General features: G+C 27.7%; 1 protein-coding gene across 1 annotated transcript; it reads left to right on the top strand.

The window, feature by feature from the left end:
• Positions 1 to 17,959: 17,959 nt before the first annotated feature.
• Positions 17,960 to 23,231, top strand: G6M90_00g068670 (uncharacterized protein; the record flags this gene model as incomplete). Its single annotated transcript, XM_066130885.1, has 6 exons — positions 17,960 to 18,267; positions 18,326 to 18,563; positions 18,614 to 18,936; positions 19,003 to 19,379; positions 19,433 to 20,304; positions 21,954 to 23,231. 6 exons carry the CDS (start codon positions 17,960 to 17,962, stop codon positions 23,229 to 23,231), a joined length of 3,396 nt encoding a protein of 1,131 aa, XP_065987233.1.
• Between the last annotated feature and the right edge of the window lie 674 nt (positions 23,232 to 23,905).

The following is a 23,905-nucleotide window of genomic DNA, read 5'->3' as shown; positions in this document are numbered from 1 at the left end:
TATTTTCACTAATCAGCGACTAAGATATAGGCACTAGCCTTTTAAGTGGTTTTAGCTGCCACCCTTACTTATAAGCTCCTTTTAAGCTAATATTTCTAATAATAAACTCTACACTTTTATCTAGCTCTTTTAGCCTAAAAGATAATCAAAACCGTAACGTGTCCATAACACAATCACGACCGGCTCTAATCGCTTTAACGCGTAAGTCAGTGCGCGACAAATGTCACGACACAGCGCAGCCACTTGCTCAACTCAGATGCGACTTTATGGAAAGGGTAGTAAAATATCCCCTAGCTTATATTTTGTAACTATTATAATTAGTAAACTATTATAATATTATTATATAATTGTGTATAAAAGTGCTATTTATTAGGTAAAATAGCCTTATAAAACTAAGAGGATAGCATTATAACTAACTAGTAGTTACTTATCCCTGGTTATATAAGAAATTTTATATTTATATTAGTAGTAATTAAGAAGTTATTATTCTAGTTATACTATTTAATAAAATACTATCTTATTATAAAAAAAAGTAAATTAATTAGTTTTTTAGGGTTTAATAGCAGAATTCTTAATTCTTATTTAAACTAAAAGAGTAATAGCTAGAAGGCTATAAGGTTAATATATAAAAGGTAAATATTAATTATAACTAATACTCCGAGCTAAGTAATAACACTTTAGTTATATAAATTATACGATATTCTAATATTTTTAGCTTATTAGTTAATAATAATAGCTATTACTTATATAAACTAGCAGTAAAAGTAGTTTCCCTCCTCTTATATTATGTAAGTAACAGCCCTAGTTTCTCTGATATTTAAAGCCTAATAAGTGTTAGCTAATCTCTGATATTCTCCTAATTAGGTATTCTCCTAGTTACTCTGGGTATTAGGTTTGTAGGTAATAATTAATCTATTATTTTTTTAGGATACTTTTCTTTTATAAGCCTTTTCTATATATAAAAGAACTTATAATTTTACTTATCTATATTAAAGCCCTTTATAAATTAATATACCTTACCCTAAAAACTATATTATTAGCTAGATTTATATTATAATTATAAAGTATATTACTACCTAGGTTTTTTTAAATAAAAAGTATAATAAACTAAAATTACTCTTATTTATTAATAATAATAATTATATATTAGGTAAGATAAGAAAATATAATATTATTATTATTATTTTACTAGATAAGAGTATAGTATATCCTTTACAGTAGTCGTCCTAAGAGATATACTGCACACTTAAAATAGTTAGGGTTAAAATATACCTACTATACCTATTTCTAAAATAACAGAGTTATATTCTCTTGTATTGTCTACTATGGACAAATATTTGGCAAATCACTAAAGCTCGTAAAACTTTATATACATTATGTGTGACAAGGGTTCAATATGGGGGCTTGGAGCAAAGGGGCTCAATTCAATAATAATCTCGTAGGATATCAAAGGTCCTGCGTTACTAAGAGAAAAAAAAGAAAGAGTAACTACTTTATATACATGAAAGGAACGCCTAGGCCTAGAATCCTTACCTAGGCACGTGTTCTAGCCGTGTAACTAACAAGTCTTATATCGGCGTGAAGCCCCTTTATTGGGCTTCACGATCTGTTGGGCCTTTTCCGTGTAACATTATGGCCTGAACGGCCCAAATAAAATCAATAGCTTCCAGCGTCGTCCGGCGGCGCTAAAATATAACTCCCATTAGAAAATCTGGAATACAGTATTGTAGCTAGCTTGAACAGCTAGGGTGAGCTGGACAACTGTGTCGATTCTATCTTCGCTTGGGTTGAATTATCTGGGTCGGTTCCACCACTACCTGGGTTAATTGGAAAAACACATCCACCCAGAAGGGAAATAGCTGCACCAAAAGGGGACGTTTCCACCGTTATCTGGGTTGGTTGGTGGATTACCATCTGGGTTGGTTGGTTGAGTATCATCTGGGTTGGTTGGTTGAGTATCATCTGGGTTGGTTGGCTGATTACCACCTGGGTTGGTTGGTTTATCACCACCTGGGCTACCTGGCAACTGACCAGCTTCCCTTGAAATAAAATCGTATAGTTGACCCACAGCGGCATAAACGGCGGGAAACTGCTGGTCTGCACAACCCAGGCCCCAGGAAACCACACCTTCAAGCACTCCAGTACTGGCATCAAGTAATGCCCCGCCACTATCTCCAAAGCAAGAATCTTTACCTGGTGCGCTTGCGCACACCATATTTTCTGTGACTGGCAAGTTTCTCACTTGATAAATTTGTTGGCATTGATCGCGGGTCATCGAATTGACTTCGACTTGTCTCTTCTTCGTCGGACCGGGTTGTCCGCTTGGTTGTCCGGGTGTTGTCTGTCCCCTAAAATAAGAGTAAGAATATGTCCCCTAGAGATGGAGATGGGAAGAAGAGTCTGGTGAACTATAACATACCAGCCAGCTACCCTTTTTTGGCCCGGACTAGGGTAGGAGCCACTTTGCGCTAATGTGGCGAATTCAACCCCAGTGACCGGCGGTGATATTTTCAATATAGCCACATCATAATCGTGTGTTTGTGCATTGTAATTAGGGTGCTTTTTGATCTTAATTATCTTGGAGACCTGGCCTCCATTTCCGTGATCCTATATAGTATATTATTAGGGACAAGAACTACCAAGAGAAGACAAATAAAAAAATATAAAACGTACATTTGATCCAGCACGAACTTGAAGATTTGGGGGCGGTTTTTCAAAACAATGACTAGCTGTAAGGATAGTATCCTTATTTAGGAGCGAGCCACCACAGAAATGCCGGCCAGTACTTTGTAATGAAGCGAGAAAAGGAAAGGAACCCACGGGGGATTCTTGGCCCCCAACAATTTTAGGGGTAACATCTCCTTCTAGCGGCAAGGTAGTAGCTGTTTGAGCCGCTAGTATTATACTTACAGCTGTAATAGTTGACTTGAGTAGCATATTGGAGATAGAGTTTTGTTTGTTTTTTAAAATATAATGAATAAATAAGTGTAAAAGTTGTAAAATACTTTGATAAGAGGGCGCGAAAAGATTTATATACTAATTCGCTTCGCTTAAGGCGCATAAATAAATTCTGACTTGGCATCTAAAGTACCCAGCGCCAAGGGCTGCATTGTAAATATGTGCTTTACGCGAAACAAGTTGTATTATAGCAGAGATTCCGTTAATTTGGCAGGACGAGCCATACCATAAAGCGAGGCTATAGATGAAACGCCATGTGTGTAAAGTGGGTAATTAAGGCCATCTCGTCTTGCTCTGGCCTGTAACATCAAATGATAGTAGATGCTTATTATTATCAGGGTTGGTTGTGTCTTCTAGCTAGTTACTCCTTGAAGAGTTCTCGGTATTATTACCCTACCTTTGCCTTAGCAATGCTACTTATTCTACTTCTCCCTGTAACAGGCCGCTTATGCATGATCAACTCAGCACGATGCCAACCAGGTCGGCCCTGCACCGGTGCCAATACTGGGACGGGAAGCGGAAAGATCCATGTCTCAACATTGACCGTTTATTGGGCGCTAGGATGCCGGCGGCCGGGTCAATGTAGGGAACCCTGATAGCGTGGCGTATCCCATTATGGCAGGTGCAGTAACAACGGCAACATTGAAGGGGCTACTCATGACTAGTATCAATAATGCTATGAAAAGCCTCGTGAGGGCACAGCAGAAAACACGCACAGCAATGTGTGGAGCCGAGCGCTGTGAGACACCTCCAGACGTCCTCATCACAGCCGAGATGTGAAGATGCCAACAATGCGCGCTGACGGCTGCGTACCGGGTTTGGTCCTTTGGGTGCGGCGCAGCCCCCGCATTGTGCTATATTCTCAGATGCTGCAATCAAAACACAATGCTCGACTCTCTGGCGTGCTTGGTCAGCCGGGAAATTTGATGGACCCATCAGTTCATGAGCACTTTATCTGCTACATCTGGTGTTTGGCCAGCAAGGGGCTACCTCACGCCAAGCTTGACAGATGGTTCTTTTGCTCTATTCGAGACAAATGCAAAAGCTTGACACATCATGACTCGATACGCCGAGCGAGGCCCAACTATTTTCATGCCCCGAGCTAACCGCGATAGGATGGTGTAATTCAGTCGAAGGCTGTGTTGTGTATACATTAGTTCTTACATTACCCGTTGGCAACTAAGTGGAAGTCCACTTAGTTGCCAACGGGTAGTTCTTAAGTTTTTTTCCCCGAGTGCCTGGAGGAACAAAAGGTCCTTCTGCACTACCCGCCGGCTGCGTCCCAAGCTTCTCGCTTTCCTATCGGCTATAGTTTCTCAGCTCTTTATTGGTCAGTTGCCTTCGCCGGTCCTTCGCCGGTCCTTTCCTTTGCATGCATTGACCAAGCCACCGCTGTGCCTCCTGCATCTTCAGCCAGACGGGTGCCCTCTCAACGACTCGTCGCCTGACCGACAAAAGCCCCGACAGGTCGCTTGGTGCTGGCTTCTCCGCGCCTTGCCACGAGATATGGATCTCTCCCATAACTTGCACGAGCGGATGGGGAAGTACCTCAGTGGCCAGCTCCTGCACATTATTCAGGAACACTGTGATGTGGCCCTTAATATGCTTTGGGTAAATGGCATTTTACTTGCGGCTGCTCGCAACGCTGTATTTTGTGATGAACCCGTAACATGAGTTCAGCGCGATAAGTTTCTCCTCCGTTAGAGTGAGACCCTTCAGCTCTTCGGGGAACATATACTCACACCCAATACGTCTATGGAGCTGGGCCGCAGGTGACAGGGCGTCGCACCCCAAACAACGAACGCACTCCGCGCAGACTAGGATACTCTCGCCCTCAGGTATGCAGCTCCGACATAAAAACGGCGACCAACCGTTATTTACAATACCGTTCAACTTCCATTATTCCAATTTAACATCTCTCAACTCTTTTTTCGTGCGCTTGCGGTAGCACAGCATACACGTCCTTAACTATAAGTTGCTTATATCGTGGAACGCTCTATAGAAATCTTCTGCAGTTAAGACCTTTCTCTCATGTGGTATTGGCGTACACCACATTTGCTCTTTTAACAGGCTCTGCTTCACGGCAAATTCCTCCTCTAAGTAACCCAACACGCTCGTCAAGTCCTTGGCCTGCAACTCCCGCCTCCTCTGGCCTCAAGTTCCACGTTGACTTCGCTTCCTTGGAGATTTATCTCGCCCAGGATGACGATTTCTCTTTCCCTGCCGCTGCGGCCGCCTCCGCTCCACGACGTCGTCTTTCCATGGCCGTTGGTCTGCTTCTTCACAAGCAGTCTGAACTAGTGGCTTTGGCGACGACAATTATTAAACACATAGGTAATTGATAGTGATATTCAGAGATGACTCATGTGACGCTGGTTACTTTCGCAGCTTTACGCCATGTACTCGCTCCACGTGGTTGTTGATGTCAAAGTAATACAGATTGTAGAGAGTCAATTAGCCTTGATCACTACTCAAGTCAAGAGGACGAAGGTCCCAGTTATATACACAACAGTGTCCAAGTAGGTCAGGACGCTTCCTCGACTGGGGCGGAATATCGTTTGACACTTGAAAGTGCCCAAACTGGTTAGGAAGTCACCCAAATGCTAGTGAGTCGATTGTTGGCTTGTTGGTTGGTCTGGTTGTGAAACGCAGCTTATAAAGTAGGTTAATAATAATTACGGGAGAAACTATTAATAAAGGCAAACTTAAAAATATAAGATAGCGCTTAATAGGCTATTTATTAATATTATTTACTTAATTTTATAACTAAAGCAAGATAACCAGACCTATTTATCTTCTTATTCTATATAACTTTATTATACTTATTAATAATAAGGTTCTTAGCTTCTTTTAAGGTTCTTCTTCCCTAGAGGTCTATAAGAGTATTCTAAGTTAGCTTTTAATAAATCTTAAATTAAATATATTTATTAATACTTTCCTAGATTACTTCTAAGCGTAAATACTTAAAAACCTATTTTTTACTAATTAAGGCGTGCTTTTTTTAAATATAATATTTATTAGAGCTAATAATACTTATTATCTTATCCTTTTTTTTCTAAGAACTCTGTTAGATCCTCCTAGTAGTCTCTTTATTATTTGCTACACGTATTACAACACCTTCTAATGTTACGAACCAAGGGTACCTAAAGCAGACAGTCGGCGTTATAGGCCGCAAGAAACAAATAAGAATAGAGCCTAATAGGATTATAGGTCACGTGACAGGATTAGATAGGATTAATCTAATCTAACTTAATAAATTAAAAAGGATTAATCTGATTTAATATAAAGAATTAGGTGTTATAAACTTAAGCTAAAAGCTTAAATCTAAGTAAAATTCTAAGTAAAGCTAGCTTAAACCTAATATAAATAAACTTTAAGCTATTAAAAACCTTAAGATTTAAGTAAAATTTTAAGTAAAATTAAATTAAACTTAATATAAATAAACTTTAAGTTAAAATAAAATATATTAAAAAAAATAAAAAAAAAATAAAACTTTTTTTTTTAAGTTTAGTTTTATTATTTAATAATATATATATATAATTATAAATATAATTAATTTTTTATAAAAAATAAATTTTATTATAAATAACTTTATAAAATAAATAATTAATATAAAATTAAGCTTATTTATACTTAAAAATATTATATTAATTAATAGCTTTTAAAGTAATATTATAATACTTTAAAAAGTTATTATTACTTAAATATAAAAGCTTTATAAGCTTATTAAATAATATTTTTTTCTTAAAAATTAAATAATATAAAGTTTTTTTATAATAATAATATTAGCTTATATTAACTTTTAAGTAAAGTATAAATTAATTCTAATAAAAGCTTTATTTAATAATAATAAAATTATATTTATAGCTTAAAAAAGCCTAATATAATATAAACTAATTATAAATATAATATTTATAAGTAATAATTATAATTAATAAGCTTTTATTTTTTAGAATTTTTTAGCTAAAATTTAAGATTAAATAACTTTTTACTTTAAAAATAATAAAAAAATTAGCTATAATTTAATTATATTTTTAGGTTATTTAATTATTATATATATTAATTTTTATAAAAAGAAATAGCTTTTATTAAGCTTAATTAAATAAAATAATAATAAAATAAATTATTTATAAATTTTTTTATTTAATTTAAAAATAAAATTATACTTATTAAAAGCCTTAAATAAAAAAACTTTATTAAATTAATAAAACTATAATAATTTTTTAATAAATATATATAAAAAAAATTATTAATTAAAAAATATTATATTTTAAATATATTAAAATAATAGCTTATTTTTATAATATAATTATAAATATTAAATTATTATAATTAAAAAAGAAATTTTATAATAAGTAAAGTAAATATAATATAAATCTTAAAAAAAAGTAATATAATAATAAAAATATAATTATAATAAATATAAGTAAATTAAGGTTTTAAGCTAAGCTTAAAAAAAGTATAAATTATAATTACTTTTAAAACTAATAAAAAAAATAAGCTTATTAAATATTAATTAAAATAATTAATTAATAATATAAAAAAAAAATACTTATATTATAAATTTATAAGCTATTATATTTTAAAGTATATATTTTTTTATATAATATTTATAAGTATTTAATATAAAAAAAATAATAATAAAAAATTTTATTTTTAATATAAATAAAAATAAAAAACTATTAAGAAATAAAATATTTTTATAATAAGTTTTTTATTAAAAGTATTATAATATAATAATAATTATAAATTAAAAAATATATTATATAAAAAATAAAAATTAAAAGAAATTAAGTTAAAAATAAATATATTATTTTTTTTAGTTTTTATATTAATTAACTTTTTAAAATTTATAAATATTTAAGTAAATATAAGCTATAATTATTATATAATAATAAGTAAAAAATTTATATAATATATAAAATTAAACTTAATTTTATTAAATAAATAATAATAAATATATATTATAATAAAAATAAAAAAAAAAGGTAATATAATAAAAGTTATATTTTTTAATTTTTTACTTAATATAATTTAAAATAAATATAAATAACTAGAAATCTCTAGTAATAATATATATAATACTAGGCCTTATATAAAATATTATACTAGAAATACTATAAATAATATAATATAATATAAGTATATAATTAATTAAAAAAAAATTATAATTAATATTATAAATAATTTAATAATTTAAGAGTTAAATAATTAAAAAATTTAAAAGCTTATAATATTAATAATAAGGTTAATATTTATTAGTATTATTTAATAAGCTTAAAAAATAAAAAAAAAGTACTAGTTAATAATTATAAGCTTATATAAAATAATATTAATATTATATATATAAAAAGCTAACTTAAATTAATAATAAAAGAAATTATTTTAGCTTTTTTATAATTTATAGAACTTTTAAAATCTTTTTAATTAAAAAAAAATAAATAAGTTACTTTTATATTAAAACTAACTAAATTATTATATATAATTAAAGTAATATTTAAATAAAATTAACCTAGATTTATTATAAATATTACTTTATAATATATTATAAAAATATTTATTAAAAATTAAAAAGTAAGTTATAAACCTAATAAATAAAAAATAAATTAAAATAAGCTTTTTATTAGTTATAACCTTAATATTATTAGCTAAAAAGCTAAAAAAAAATAATAGTTTTATATAAATTATTATACTTTAAATAAAATAATAAAATAAAATTATTATTTATTTTTACTTATTAAAAAAATATTATATTTTTTTTTTAAAATTAAATAATTTATAAAATTAAATATTTAATTAATATTTTATAAACTTTAAATTATATTAAATAAAAAGCTTTTAATTATATTTTAAATTTAATTTAAGCTTTTTAAGTAATTAATTTATTTATTTAAGTTAATAAGTATTTTTATAATATTTTAATAATATATTAATAATATTTTAAGAAAAATTTTAAGTAATTTTATTATAATATATTTTAATAATATTTTTATTTACTTAAAAAGCTTATAAAAAAATTATATATAAAAAATATATAATATATTTATAAAGTTTTATATAATTAAATTATATTTTAATATAAAAAAATATATATTTTATATTTAAAAAGTTAAATACTTAAAGTTTATTATTTATATAAATAAAAAAATTTATTTTAACTTAAAAAAAATTAAGATTATATAAAGTTAAAAACCCTTAATATATAAAAAAAAAATCTAAAAATTCTTAGATTTTATTAATTTTTATTAAAATTTTATTTTAAACTTTTTTTTTTTTATAAAATTACTTTTAAAATTATTAAAAAAAAGTATATTTTTTTAATAATTAATTAAGTATAATAAGGCTTTTAAAGTATTAAAAAAAGTATTTATTTTTTACTTAATTTTAAAATAATAAAATTTTATTAAAAAAATAATAATTAAAATAAATTATTTAATTAATACTTTAAAAAAATACTTATTATAAATTATTAATAAAGTATTTTACTTAATAATATATTATTTTATAAAGCTAATAACCTTAAAAAAAATTATATAATTTATAATAAAAAGCTATTAATAATTATTTTTTATTTAAAATTATAATTAATAAAACTTTAAAGTATTATTAACTTATTTATAATTTTTATTAATTATAAAAATCTAAAATATTTTATAATACTAAAAAAAATATTAAAATATTAAATATAATAAGCTAAAATATTATTTTTATTTAATTTTTACTTTTAATATAAATTTAATTTATAAGTATAATATTTAAATATACTTTTTAAATAAAACTAAAATAAAAATCTATTATTATTTTATTTTAATAATATTATATAATTTATTAATATATAGCTTTTATTACTTAATAATTAATTATAATATAAAAATAATTAAAAAAAAATAAGTAAAATAATTAAGCTTTTTTTAAGAAAAAAATTTTTTAATAACTTATATTTATAAAGCTTATAAAACTAAAATATTTTATATAATAAAATAATAATATATTATATTAAAATTATTTAAAAAAATACTTATAAATTCTTTTAAAATATAAATACTTATAAGTAAATTATAAATTATACTTTTTTTATATATAATATATTATTATTTTAAGATTATACTTAGATTTTAAAGTAAAAGCTACTTATAATAACTTTAATATAATATATATATAACTTTTTTTTAATAAGTTATTTTAAGAAAAATATAACTTTTAAGCTATTATAATAAAAGTATTATTAAAATAAAATATTTTAGAATATTATATAATTTATAAGAAATTATTATTATTATAATAAGTATAAAAGCTATTAGCTTTAATAAAAACTATTATAATTTATATTAATAATAAACTAATATTAGTTATAAATTTTAATTAACTTTATAATAAATTTTTTAATTTAAAAAAAAAAAATATTAAATACCTAATAATTATTATAAACTAACTATTTAAATATATTTAGCTTAAAGTTATAATATTAATAAAAGCTAAAATATATATAAAATACTTTAAATAATATTAATAAAAGTTTTATAAATTTCTTATATAAATTATTATAAATTAAAAATTAAATTAATTAAATAAGTTTTAAATAATATTATATATATTAATAAAAATTATATAACTTTTTTTTATAATATATTATTTTTAAATAAATAATAAAATAAAAAAAGTAAATTAAAAGGTATAAGTAGTTTTATAAATTATAATTAGCTTTAAATAATTTAATTAAATTAAATATTTTATAGCTTATTAACTAATATTAAATAATTATAATTTAATAATAATTAAAATAAGCTTAAATAAAGCTTTATATAAGTTTAATATACTTTTAATTTAAAAACCTTTTTATTTATATAAGTTTATAATTTTAGCTAAAAGTAAAGTAATTATATTTATTAATTACTTATAAAAAAAAATAAACTTAACTTAAACTATTATAATATTTAATTAATAATAATTCTAGGATTTAATAAATAAATAATAATAATTTATAAAAAAGTTTAAAAAAAATATTATATAATTAAATTTATATAATATTAAAATAAATAAATTAAGTAAAAAACTAGATTAAATTATAATAAAATATAAGGTTATAAAAATATTATTATTATTAATTATTTAATTAAATATTTTAAAAAGTATTTACTTAATATTTTATATAAATCTCTTAAAGTAAATAGTTTTTAATTTACTTTTAAGCTAAAAGCTTTTAAATTTTAAACTAAAATTAAAGCTAATATAAATAAATAATAAAATAAATAGCTAAGTAGCTATAAAATTTATAATAAAAGAAATTCTAATAGCTAAAAATATACTTAAATAAAAATATAAATAAAATATATTAATAAAATAAAAAAGCTATATTTAATTAATATAAAAGCTATTAAAAAATATATAAAATATTAAAATATTAAATTATTTTAAAACTTATTAAAAAGATATTTATTAAAATAATAAGCTTATATTAGCTTTATATTATACTTAAATTATATTATTATAAAATAAAAATAAAAATAATAAGCTTATATTAGCTTTAAGTTATATTTAAGTTATAATATTATAAAATAAAAACCTAATAATTTTTATATAAAAAAAAAGCTTATAAAAGTAAAAAATATTTATAAAATCTAATTTAAAAGTATAATAAAGCTATATAAAATTATTTATTTTTTTATTTAAAATTATTTAAATTAAAAAATAATAAAAGTTAATATAATAAATTATATACTTAAAAGTATTAAAATTAATATAAAAATAATATAAGTTAAGTATAAACTTTTATTATAAAAAAAAGGTAAAAAAAATATTATTTTAGCTTTTTAATTTAATATAAATAAATATTAACTAGTATTATAAACTTAAGCTGTAAGCTTAGGTCTAGGTAGAATCCTAGGCGGAGCCGGACCAGACCTAGTATAAATAAACTCTAGGCTAGTATAGATTATTAGGTCTATATAGGATTCTAGGCAGAGCCAGACCGGACTTAGTATAAATAAAACTTAGGCTAAAGTAGGGTATATTAAGAGGAAAAAAAAGGAGATAAACCCTTTTCCTTTTTTTCTTTTCTTTAAGTTTATTCTTACTATTTAGTGATATATACGTGTAGCCGCAGGTATAGCTAGTCCCTTATAACTAGTAATAAAAAGCTACCAGATTATATACTTATTATTAGGTAAATATTATAAGTTAAGTAAAATACTTTAAGAAAAATAAAGCTTTTAGCTTATATATATTACCTAAAAATAAGTATAAGTTAAATATAATAATAAATAAAGTAATATATTATAAAAATTAAAGTAAATATAAAAAAGTATATTATTATAATAAAGTTCTATTAGCCCTTCGTAATAAGAGGGAAAATTATAATATAAAGCTACTTTTTATTAACTAGCTTTATAATATTCTTTTTAATTCTCCTTTTTATTTTTATTTTTTTTATTTTCTTAGTTACCTTATTAAGTTTATTAACTTTTTTAATATTTTTAGCTTTTAATAATATATTCCTTTTCTTATTAATATTTTTTATAATAATAGCCTTTTTATTACCCTTTTAAGCTTATTAGCTTTAATTCCTAAAGTTATAATAAGTAACTTACTTATATTAAGCTTATTACCTTTTTTAATACTAGTTATAATTATAGTTTTTTTTTTAGGTTATTAACTATTAACTAAGTCTGATATTAATAAGTACTTTAAGAAGCAATATAAAGCCAGAGACCTATAAGTAACTACTTTATAAAGTAATTTATTTAAATTAGGTATATAAAGGTAAAATAAGGTAATTATAGGGAAAATAATAAGCTTTATAAAAGTTAGGTATAAACTTTATTAATTTATATTATATTAGATTACTCTAAGTTTTTTAGGGTATAACTTATATAGTTATAAGTTATTATTATTATTATATATATATTTTTATTAGTATATAAGGTTATAAATTATCTTTTAAGCTAGTAAATTTAATATATTATAATATATATAGTGTTTTTTAAATTATATATTACTATTAAATTAGCTAGGTATAGCTATTAATTGTGTTATTAATAGGTTTTAGTAATTAACTAGCCTTTTTTTATTTTTTTTTATTATAATTTAATAAAGTTTTATTAAATATTATTAAAAACTAAAAAGAAATTACTTAAAGCTAAGCTAAAATTAAATTAAAAATATAAGTTAAAAGAATCTAAAAACTAAGAGTATTAATATTTTATAATTAAGTTAAATAAGAAAAAAATAAAAGTAATATAATATAAAGTATAAAATAATTAAGTATAATAAAATTCTAGTTAAATATATAAAAGCTAAAAATCTTAATAAAAAGAGTTTAATTAACTTTTTTAATAATTAAAATAAATAAAAATATAATAAAAATAAAAAAGTTAAAATTAAAAAAATTAATAATAAAATAAAAGAAATAATATATAATATATTAATAATTAATAAATAAGTTAAGATTACTTAAATATAAGCTAATATTAAAATAATATAAAATATTAATAATAAAAGCTAAAAATATTTAATATAAAATACTAAAAGTATTAAATAAAATATAAATAATATAAAACCTAAAAATATAAATATTAAATAAAATATAAATTAAAAAATATATAATAAAAATAAGCCTAATAAAGTAATTAATTTAAGCTTTTTAAAACTAAATAATATTAAAAGTATAATATTAAAAAATCTTAAAATTAAGTAAAATATTAAAAGGTAATAATAAGTTAAAGCTAAAATTATTATTAATTAAATTAATATTACTTTTATTATTAATATTATATTAATTATTAAAGTTAATATTATTATAAAATAAGTTTTTATTAAAAATTAAAATAATAATAAAAAAAATAAGCTAATAAATAATACTTTTATTAAAAGCTATAATAATAATAAAAAAAAAAGGCTAAAAAGTATAATAAGTAAAAAAAATTATAAATTAAGTAATAATTTAATATAATTAATAAGTTTTATATATAATTAAGTATTATTATTAAATTACTTTATACTAATTAATAATAATCTAGGTAATAAAAGTAATTATATTATTTTACTTATAAAAGAAATTAGTTAAAATAAGCTTATTAGCTTATAATAAGTTTTACTTATATTAATTAAAAAATAAAAAAGTATTTATTAAAATAATAGCTTAATTAAAAGATTAATTATAAATATTAATAGCTTAAATTACCTTAAAGTTATAATAGGTATAATTAAGTATAATTTTAAATTTTTTTATAATAAAAGTAAATAAAGCTAAAAATCTAATATAATATACTTTTTAGTTATTAATTATATTTTTCTTAAAAATTATAAATATAATATATTACTTATTAATATATAAGTATATAATTTTTTTTTATTAATAATATAATTTTATATTTTTAATAAAAATATATATTTTTTAATAATAATATTTATAAGTATTATAATAAGCTTTATAAGTTATATTAAGTTTAAATATATATTTTTTTTTACTTATATTTATAATTTATTAATAATAAAAAATATAAAAATTAAGTATTTTATTATTATTAAAAAGATTTTTATTATTTAAATTATTTTTAATAATATACTTACTTAAATAATAATTATAATTAAAGCTAAAAAAATAATTTAAAAGTATTAAATTAAATATAATAATAATAATAAATATTTTTTTTATTATATTTATAAATAAAATAACTTAAAAAAAATATTTTAAAATAAAATAATAATAAAAGTATAAATAAAAAAGTAATTAAGTAATTCTAATTAAAATAATTAAAATATTAAAATAATTAAAAAAAGAAAAAAAGAAATTATAATAAATAAATAAAAATATTTTTATTTTTTTTAAAAAAGCTATTTTATATTTTATAAAAAAGCTAAAATAAATAAAAGTAAAAGTAAAGTATATATATATTAGCCTTAAAAAAAAAAGTTATTTAATAATATAAGTAAATAAAAAAGTATATTATAAATTTAAGCTAAAAGCTTAAATTTAAATAAAATTTTAAGTAAAACTAGCTTAAACCTAATATAAATAAATTTTAAGCTATTAAAAACCTTAAAGTTTAAGTAGAACTTTAAGTAAAATTAAATTAAACTTAATATAAATAAACTTTAAGTTAAAATAAAATATATTAAAAAAAATAAAAAAAAAATAAAATCTTTTTTTTTCTTTTTTTTTTAAGTTTATTTTTATTATTTAATAATATATATATATAGCTATAAGTATAACTAGTCCTTTATATTAGGTAGGATTTATTTAATTTAAAAATATAATAAAAAAATAAATAAATACTTAAAAAAAAGATATTTTTATAGCTAAATAATTTAGATTTTTATTAATTAATTTAAGTAATAGTTTTATTATTAAAAGTTATACTTTTAATAGCTTTATTATAATATTACTTAAAAGCTACTTTATAATATTTAACTTAACTTACTTTTTAAAAAATAAACCTATTATACCTTAAAATCTAAGCTATTATTATATTTTAATTAATTTTATTTAATAAGTTATTTTAAAACTTTAAGTAATAATAACTTTTAAAATATTTACTTTAAGTAAAAAAACTATTAACCTAAAAAAAATAATAAAATACTTTTATAATAAAATTATTAAAATAAAAAAATAAAATTAATAGCTTTTTAAATAATAAAATAATTTATATAAAAAGCTTAATAAGTAAAAAAAAAAACTTATAATAATTTATAAAATTATACTTATATTTTTTATTAATATTAATAATATATTAAAATTTTTTAAGCTAAAATTATATAATAATTATAAAGGTAATATAAGAAATTTTCTTATATAAGCTTAAGCTTACTTTTAAGTTAATAAGAAAATTTATATAATATTTAAGTTATAAATTTTTTATATTAATAACTTTTTAACTAAAAAAGCTATAAAATAATAAAAGCTAATTTTTTATATATATTTTAAGTATAATATTAAAATTAAAATAAAAATTATTTATATTTTTTTTAATTATAAAACTTTTAAAAAATAATTTTTTATTATATTTAAAAATTTTAATAAATATAAAAAAGCTATATAATAGCTTACTTAATTTAAGTAAACTAGATTTATAACTTATTATATTAAGAAGTTTAAATATATTATAATAAAACTTAATTAAAATATTAAGTTAAAAATAAAAGTTTTTTATTAAAAACTTAAAAAAAAAGTAAAAAATAATATTTATTAAGAAAATTACTTAAAGTTATTTAATAATTTTATTAAAATAATTATTAAAATAAATAATTATTTATATAAATAATATTATAAAAAAAGTTATAAAAAGTTTAGATTTTATACTAGATTTAATAAGCCTAATAATAATAAATTATAATAAACCTTTATTATATATAAATATTATATTAAACTTATAAAATTTAATATTATAAATAAGAGAAAAGGGAAAACTTATTATAATTATAATAAAATTAAATACTTTATAAATAAGTATTAAGCTTTTAAGAAATAATAAAAGCTTATTATAAAAAATAAGAAATTTTATATAATAAATTAAGAAAAATTACTTATATAAAATCTTAATATAATAAATAATAAAAAAAACTATATATTAATAAATAATATTAGTTTAAATAAAAATTAAAAATTTAAAACCTAATTAATACTTAATAACTTTTAAGAATATTAAATATTATTATTAAAAAGTAAGCTTTTATTAAAATTAATCTAAGAAAAAAAAATTATTTAATTAAAAAAAATAAACTAAAAGTTAAATATAAACTTTTTAATTAAATTTTTTATTATAATAATAATTATTATATATACCTTAATAATAAGTAAAATAATAAATAATTTTTATAAAAATAAAAAAAAAAAAAATAACTTTTATAATATAATTAAAATTATAATAAATTAATTTAAAAATATTAAATAAGAAATTATATTATATTAAAAATAATATATATATTACTTAAATTATAATTTTATAATATAAAAATAAAAGGAATTATATAATTATAAATAACTTACTTAGCTTAAATTTAATTAATATAAATAATAAATTAAGTAATTACTAAAAAAGCTTTAATAAAATACTAAAAAATAATTATTAATAATAATACTTAGAATAATATACTAAGAAATAATATAAAAATAAAACTAATAAATTAAGAAATAATAATTATTATTATAATTAAAACTAATTTCTTAATAAAAATCTAATAAGTTTTTATATATTATAAATATTAATAATATAATATATTTTATAATTAATATAATTATAATAAAAAGAAAAATCTAAATAATAATTAATAATAAACTATAAAAAAATTTTATTTTATTAAATTTTATTAATAAATTATAATTACCTTAAATACTTAAAAATAAGCTTTATTAACTTATAATTATAAAAGAAATTATAATAAAATATAACTAAAAAATAATTAATATAAAAATTATATAATTTTTAGTTAATATATAAAGTATAAAATATTAAGTTATATTAAATATTATAATAATTTTAAAATATAATATTATATTAAAAATACCTTAATTATAAGTAAATAATTTATAAGTTAATTAAAAAACTAATTAACTACCTTTAAGAAAAAGACGGCAAAAGCACCACCAATTTTGGTGGTTTTAGCCACGGAAAGAGGTGGTCCATTCGCCAAGGATCCAACGCCGCTTTAAGCAATGGCGTCTGGCCCACTGGTTGACCACATCAGTTAATGTTCCGCGACGTACCACAAGGTACTCACTCCTCATTGGGCAGGATCCGGACAAGGCGGCTAAGTGAGCTGGCCAATTTATGAGAACTTTGAACCAAGCTCCGAGCAACATGCTCTTGTCAACTCACTGCCCTTTTTAAGAACCTAGAAATGGTCTCTACAGTTGCATTTAAAAGCCCGCCCTCGCGGCCGCGGCGGCAAGGCGATCTTTTTGTTCTCCGTACAACCCTGCCACTCTCATCCAAATTAAGCTCAAGCCTCTCCAGTCGCACCCATCGCCTCGCCCAGATCGCAACCTCACACCATTTGACCCGTCATGGCACGCCATCGACGCTCGCCCGATGCGGACGATTCCGAGTCCTCTTTTTCGCCAGAGATCGAGAGCTGCTTCGACGTGGACGAAGTGGATCTGTCTGGCGATGAAACTGATGTAACGGATCTCGACGTCGAGGACAATGATAATTTGGACGTTGAAGATCAAATCCAACTTTTTGGTGGAAACATACATCCGCCTGAATATTACCGGCTTGGTATAGAACAATTTAATGAAAGCTCATTCGGTGGCGAAGACTACAGCCACGGGAGTACAGTCCTGTTGGACGCGATAGAGGTGCAGTGGCAACAGTAAGTCACGCTATTTACTAAACTCCCGTGGGCTCTATTTTCTAACGGTCCACCGTAGATTTTGCAATGAAGTTCTATCGCATGACCCGCACGTGTGCCTCGAGTCTATTTCCATAGGCATACTCTATAAATTCTTTGAATGGCGATTGAATCAAAAGGCGAGCAAGGACGGTAGAAGATTGAGAGGCACTACTAAGAGCAGCTCGCTGGGCACAGCCTGGAAAGTCTTCCGACTCGTATATGAGAGGGCCATCGGCACGAAGCTCGATCCAAAACTGAACCGCAATATGCATAAGGTAAGTCATACTTAATATAGATGAACATATAGGTTTTAACTTTTCCTTAGGTCCTCCGAGAGCTTGCAAGAACTCATGGGCTAAGCGACCAGAAGAGAGCGAATCGCTGCATGACTATCAACGATCTAAAGGAGCAAATTGAGACGACGCTGAGCACCACAAAGAAATCATTTGACCTTGGGGAACTCCGAATTTTGGCCGTGCTCTTCCTCCTTTTGCTTGCGCCCGCAGGCTCTCGCCCGACGTCCATCCTGCAGCTTCGCTTCGGAGATATCCGAGTCGCCCTAGCGAGAGACCCGGAAGGTGGACCGCACAAGATCTTAATTCGATTCACATTGGAGTTCACGAAGTCATATCTTGGTACTAAGGATGCGTTAGTGCAGTATTCCTGTTGTCCCTGTATTCATTGCTTGAATTACCCCTGCTAATACGCTACCAGCAAAACATTTACGATCCCAGAGATGATGTTTGACCCGTCCCTGCTCCTTAGTCCACATGCCTTTCTGCTAGGTATTCTATTCCGGCACGGGGCATTTCGCGCATCCCATCTTACCTCTCCTAGGCAACTAGATGGGCTGGACATACATCCCGGCGAGCGGGAGCTGCCTCTACCTCTAAGAAGTGATCTCAAAGAGGTGTGCATATTTCGTCGCGCGGTCAAGACCTTGACTGGGTATGAAATGTCAGCGACAAAGACCATCACCCATGGCATGATCGCGAGCTGGATCAAAAGAGTGGGCGAGATAATGGGACTTCAATACGAAACAATACCATACAGCCTCCGCTATAATGCTGCCAATGAATTTGACCAAAGCCGTAAGTGAAGTCCATCTACTTTGAAAGGACATCTTTAACATTTGATGTAACAGCCGACATGAGTGAAGCGCTTCGAAACTTATCCCTTGACCACGCCAACTCTACCCCTTTCCAGAAACACTACCTCGGCCGTATTGTCCGTGCCGACCCATGGGCCGTTATCCGTCGGCAAAAGCCACAGCACGCACTTATTGATCAGGCTTGCAGCATTGGCCACTCAATGAGCAAACGGCGACCAACAGGTCTCACTGCTGAACAAACGGCGTCTGTCGCATCAGATCCTCGTGTTCGACGGCTTACAACCCAGATGCGGAAATTACGCCCGGGTTCTGAACAGCACAAAAAGACACACCGCGAGTTGCGATCGTTAAAGCAGAAGCTAAAACGAGAACTCAAACAGAAAATTCGAGACGACTGGACGGACGAACAGGCTGTGGACGATATTGAACGTCAACTACAAGGAATTGGATTTGCAAAACCATTGGTGGATCATGCAGTCCGTCCTCGGCGGCCGGCTCAAAAGTTGCTAGTTGACGCACTTACAGCTCCGGTCGATGATACTCTTGATGGTCAATATCGACGAAGGGATGACGCGATTGAAGCCATAGTTGCATATTGCAACGTAGAGGAAGGGCCAACTGTACGCCGGACTAATATTCCGTCTACAACGGTCTCGCGTGAGAGCCTTCATGAGCCGTCGGAAGATAATCCGTTATTCCTCGCGACTATGTCCGTTTTTATTGACAAGCCGGAGCAGAGACCCAGGAGGTGCTTTCTATGCATTGGCGCTGCACTGCGGCTGCCACTCGACGATCCTCGTGTGGAAGATAAGATCCAGGAATTTTATACTCCAGGAGATTTGAGCAAGCACTTCCGCCGAAGACACCTATCGCAATTGCGAGACAACGACCAGTCGGTGTGCCAGGTCTGTGATATGACTCTCTTACATAGGATGCATCTTCAAAGGCATGCTATTTCAATTCATGGAACAGTGTCATGAGGGCTGTGCGGCCAAAGAATGGACATCTTCTCCAGATTCCTATTTATACGGCACTAAGATTGTTTATGATCTCATTTGATTGTGTCTGAATTGATTTACTTGGCTTGTTCGTCCTGTCACGAAAGTCATGCGTGGTTTTATCCAATCTGGTTGGGATTGTGGATTGAGACCGTTGGAGAAAGTAACAAGGCCAGACCATCGTCTCTTGTAGCCTAGTTTCGAGATAATTATCTGTCAAAGGCAATGCTAGACTTGTGAGCATGTCTCCTGCTTAAAGCATTTAGTTAGAAAGTCATGTCCGCTCCTGGCTTGCACGGGCAAACGTGTGGCTATGTAATTTAAGCAATTCTCTGCTCTATGTCTTACGTCCTTTAGTGATTATATTATATACTTGTCTTACAAGGTACAACGAACCGTACAATTCGGTAATGCTTATGGATGCAACGTCAATCAATTTGAGTCGATTACTCGATGGATTGATAGGGTGATTATTACAATGTGATCTGTTCAACGGAATTCAATGAAAGAAGGGCTCGGACAGTAGCTGCAGCCCTAAAACACTAGCTGTTTCAATGGAAATTAAATGGCTACGAAAACAGGTTATTTTGAAGCTATCACCAACTATAAAGAGACCTCAATTACCTAGATAGATAGATTTAATCAAAGACTAATTCACTGTTCAATGCGATCCATAGCTGCTAAATCGTGGCAATCTGTCTATAGGCTAAATTGAATGGTGGATGAGGTCCTTTATTGAAAAAGTGCTTAGCTTGGTCTGCGACCTTCCTATAAATGGAAGTAAACTGCCTACAGCAGCGGTGTAACTTACTCCTCTGCGAAGAAATCAAGAAGAGCCCCTCGTTGTCCAATTCACTTGAAGACGTGCAAAATAGTTTCTAGGCGGCAATGCTGGCTTACATGAAGCAAATATGTGGCTATAATGTAAGTGATTTTCTGCTTGCTTCGAGAGCAGGCGCTGGGCATGACTATCCAGACACGCGTTAAAGTAGGAGTAATCTTGAAGATTGCTTAAGGGAGGGCGAGGAGTTGCGGCGTAATTGATTATTATCTTTCTTTTGACAGAAAATGAAACTGGTGTTCGTAACCAACGCGTCGAGATAGTGTGCAGAGCTGGCGCGGTCCGCCTTGGAGGCGTCAGGCTAGCTACCGAATGGGTCCTCTTCGTGACTTTGACGGCGATAGCCTCAAGACGATATTCCACATCGTGGCGACAGCGACTCGGGATTCGGTTCCCTGCTCCTTTCAGCGTTCCCTACAGTTAGTACACTACCCTATAAACTTCGAAGTGTCCTTGACGCTTCGAAATTCGACTTCGGGCAAGTCCTGCTTGCAGACACGGCAGTTGCGGAGAATGCCGGTTTTTCTTTCCTCGGGAGCTTCAAGAACGTGCTCTGGTCACGAAGAGTATCAACAAAAAGAGTTGGATGCTAGGTGTGGAACGCAATGTGGAACGCCTTGCCCAGTGCTCGCCGGTGGTGGCCCTTGGGTGGTTAGCAAACACAGACTTGCAGCCGGCGGTTACATATAAGGGACTGATCCTCTATGTTGCCAAGTATGTGTCGAAGCCAGAAATCAGATCTGCCTCATATCAAGAGCTGCAGGAGCAGATTCTGCCATATGTTAGTGATCGTCGTCCAATTGCTTCCTTTGCGGCGAGGCTGCTCAATAAGCTTATTGGGGAACGTGATTTGTCTGCGCAAGAGATTTCTCATATCTTACTCAAGATTCCTCAGCAGAAGTCGACAAGGCAATGCATAATTTTGGATTGTCGTCCTGACCACGCTCAAGATCGCCATATCCAGTTTGATGTTGGTGAGGCAGGGGAAGATATGGCGGTGAAAGAAGGGCTTTCGGCATACAAGCGCTATAGAATGCGGGTTGAGCATGCCAGTGGTGGGGAGCACTTGAGAGATGTAACTCTGATCGATTGGCTGCAGCACTACGATGCCAGCAGGTTTCGACCCCTGTCTAAAGGCAAACCGCGGACTGTGACGTTCTTTCCTCGCTACAAGTCAAACCCGACCGACGATGAGTATGAGGACTACTGTCGAGTGAAGATGATGTTGTCGCATCCATTCGAAAAGGTGGAAGACCTTCTGGAAGTGGATGGATTCCAAGCCGAGACCTTTCAAGAAGCATATGAACTCTGTTGCGATAACCACAACTATGGGGATGACCTTTACGATAACTTGGATGTCGACGATGATGATGCAGAGTCCGATGACAATGAGGAATTCGAAGACGTCAACCCATCCCAGCCCACCCCTCCTGCGCCGCTTGCAGATTTCGAAACCTACGGGCTTGCACACCCGGGAAACGACTTGACGCGAGTTGAGGATGGCCATAACTTGGGAGAACGGGACTCTGATCGACAATATGACTGGAGCCATCACGTAGGCAAGTATAAAATTAACCCGTTGTTTTGGGATGTTACCAAGCGTGCATTTCCTGCGCAGCAGCTTCTCCCCTCTTTGAACTCTGTTGACTTACTTAACCGCGAGCAACGTACGGTTTACAGCCTGATTGTCGATCATTACAGCGATTTTCTTGCCGGAAAGAACCCTCCTCAGTTGAGGGTCAACCTCGATGGTGTCGCGGGAACAGGCAAGACATACGTGCTTTTACAGGCAAGCAAGAAGTTGGAAGATATGGCTACTATGGCAGGGGTGAGAGACCCTGTTTTGCGGGCTGCTCCGACGGGGATCGCTGCCCACAACTTCCACGGCCGCACATTACATAGCCTATTCAAGATTCCTGTCAAAACCCCCCCTCGGGGGCTCTCTCAGAAACTCTCAAGATCGAACTTGTGTTCTTTGCAGATTCTCTTCTAACATTGCAAATACCTTATTATTGACGAGAAGTCTATGATTGGCATTAAATTCCTGGGCCTTCTGGATCACCGTCTCAGAGAAATCTTCCCAGCTAGTGCTTGTGAATTAATAGATTTTGTATCACGCCAAATACAATATATATGAAAATGAAGATGCGAAGAGAGCTTTTTCATGATGATAAGCTTGCGCTGGCATCCTAGCTGCGGGGGGCACGGGGGGCCGCAGGTCCCTCATAAGATTCAAACCAATAAGCTACCAAAGCCACGCACCCTGATCCTCGCCGATGGGAAAGTCGCTGACAACATTACCCACTACTCGTGCCACGTCCCCATTCTTTTGGTTCCGTCTTCGCCTGCACCCCTCAGAGAGGTGATGTGGCGCTGTAGCCAAACCCCCAAGTAGATGGATGTAGATCTACATCTATCTACATCTACATTTCATCAATATCGGTACGTCGATTGCCCACACTGGACACACTCCGCTACCGAGTCGTTGACTGCTTAAGTTATTGCAGTGTTAAGTTGCGGAGTTCCCGTAAATGCTTGAGAATGAATAACACTCTGGTGTCGCACTCTGGTGTCCATAAATGCTGCGAGTCTTGCTCCTCAGGAAGTCTGGACTTACAAAACTTGTCAACTACGAAACAAGCTTCCCAAAGAGCTCGTTTATTCAGT

This window comes from Metarhizium brunneum, chromosome 4 (genome assembly GCF_013426205.1).
Source record: "Metarhizium brunneum chromosome 4, complete sequence".
NCBI lineage: Eukaryota > Fungi > Ascomycota > Sordariomycetes > Hypocreales > Clavicipitaceae > Metarhizium > Metarhizium brunneum.
Note: the sequence above shows the minus strand (reverse complement) of the source record. Positions and strands in the feature narration are given on the sequence as shown.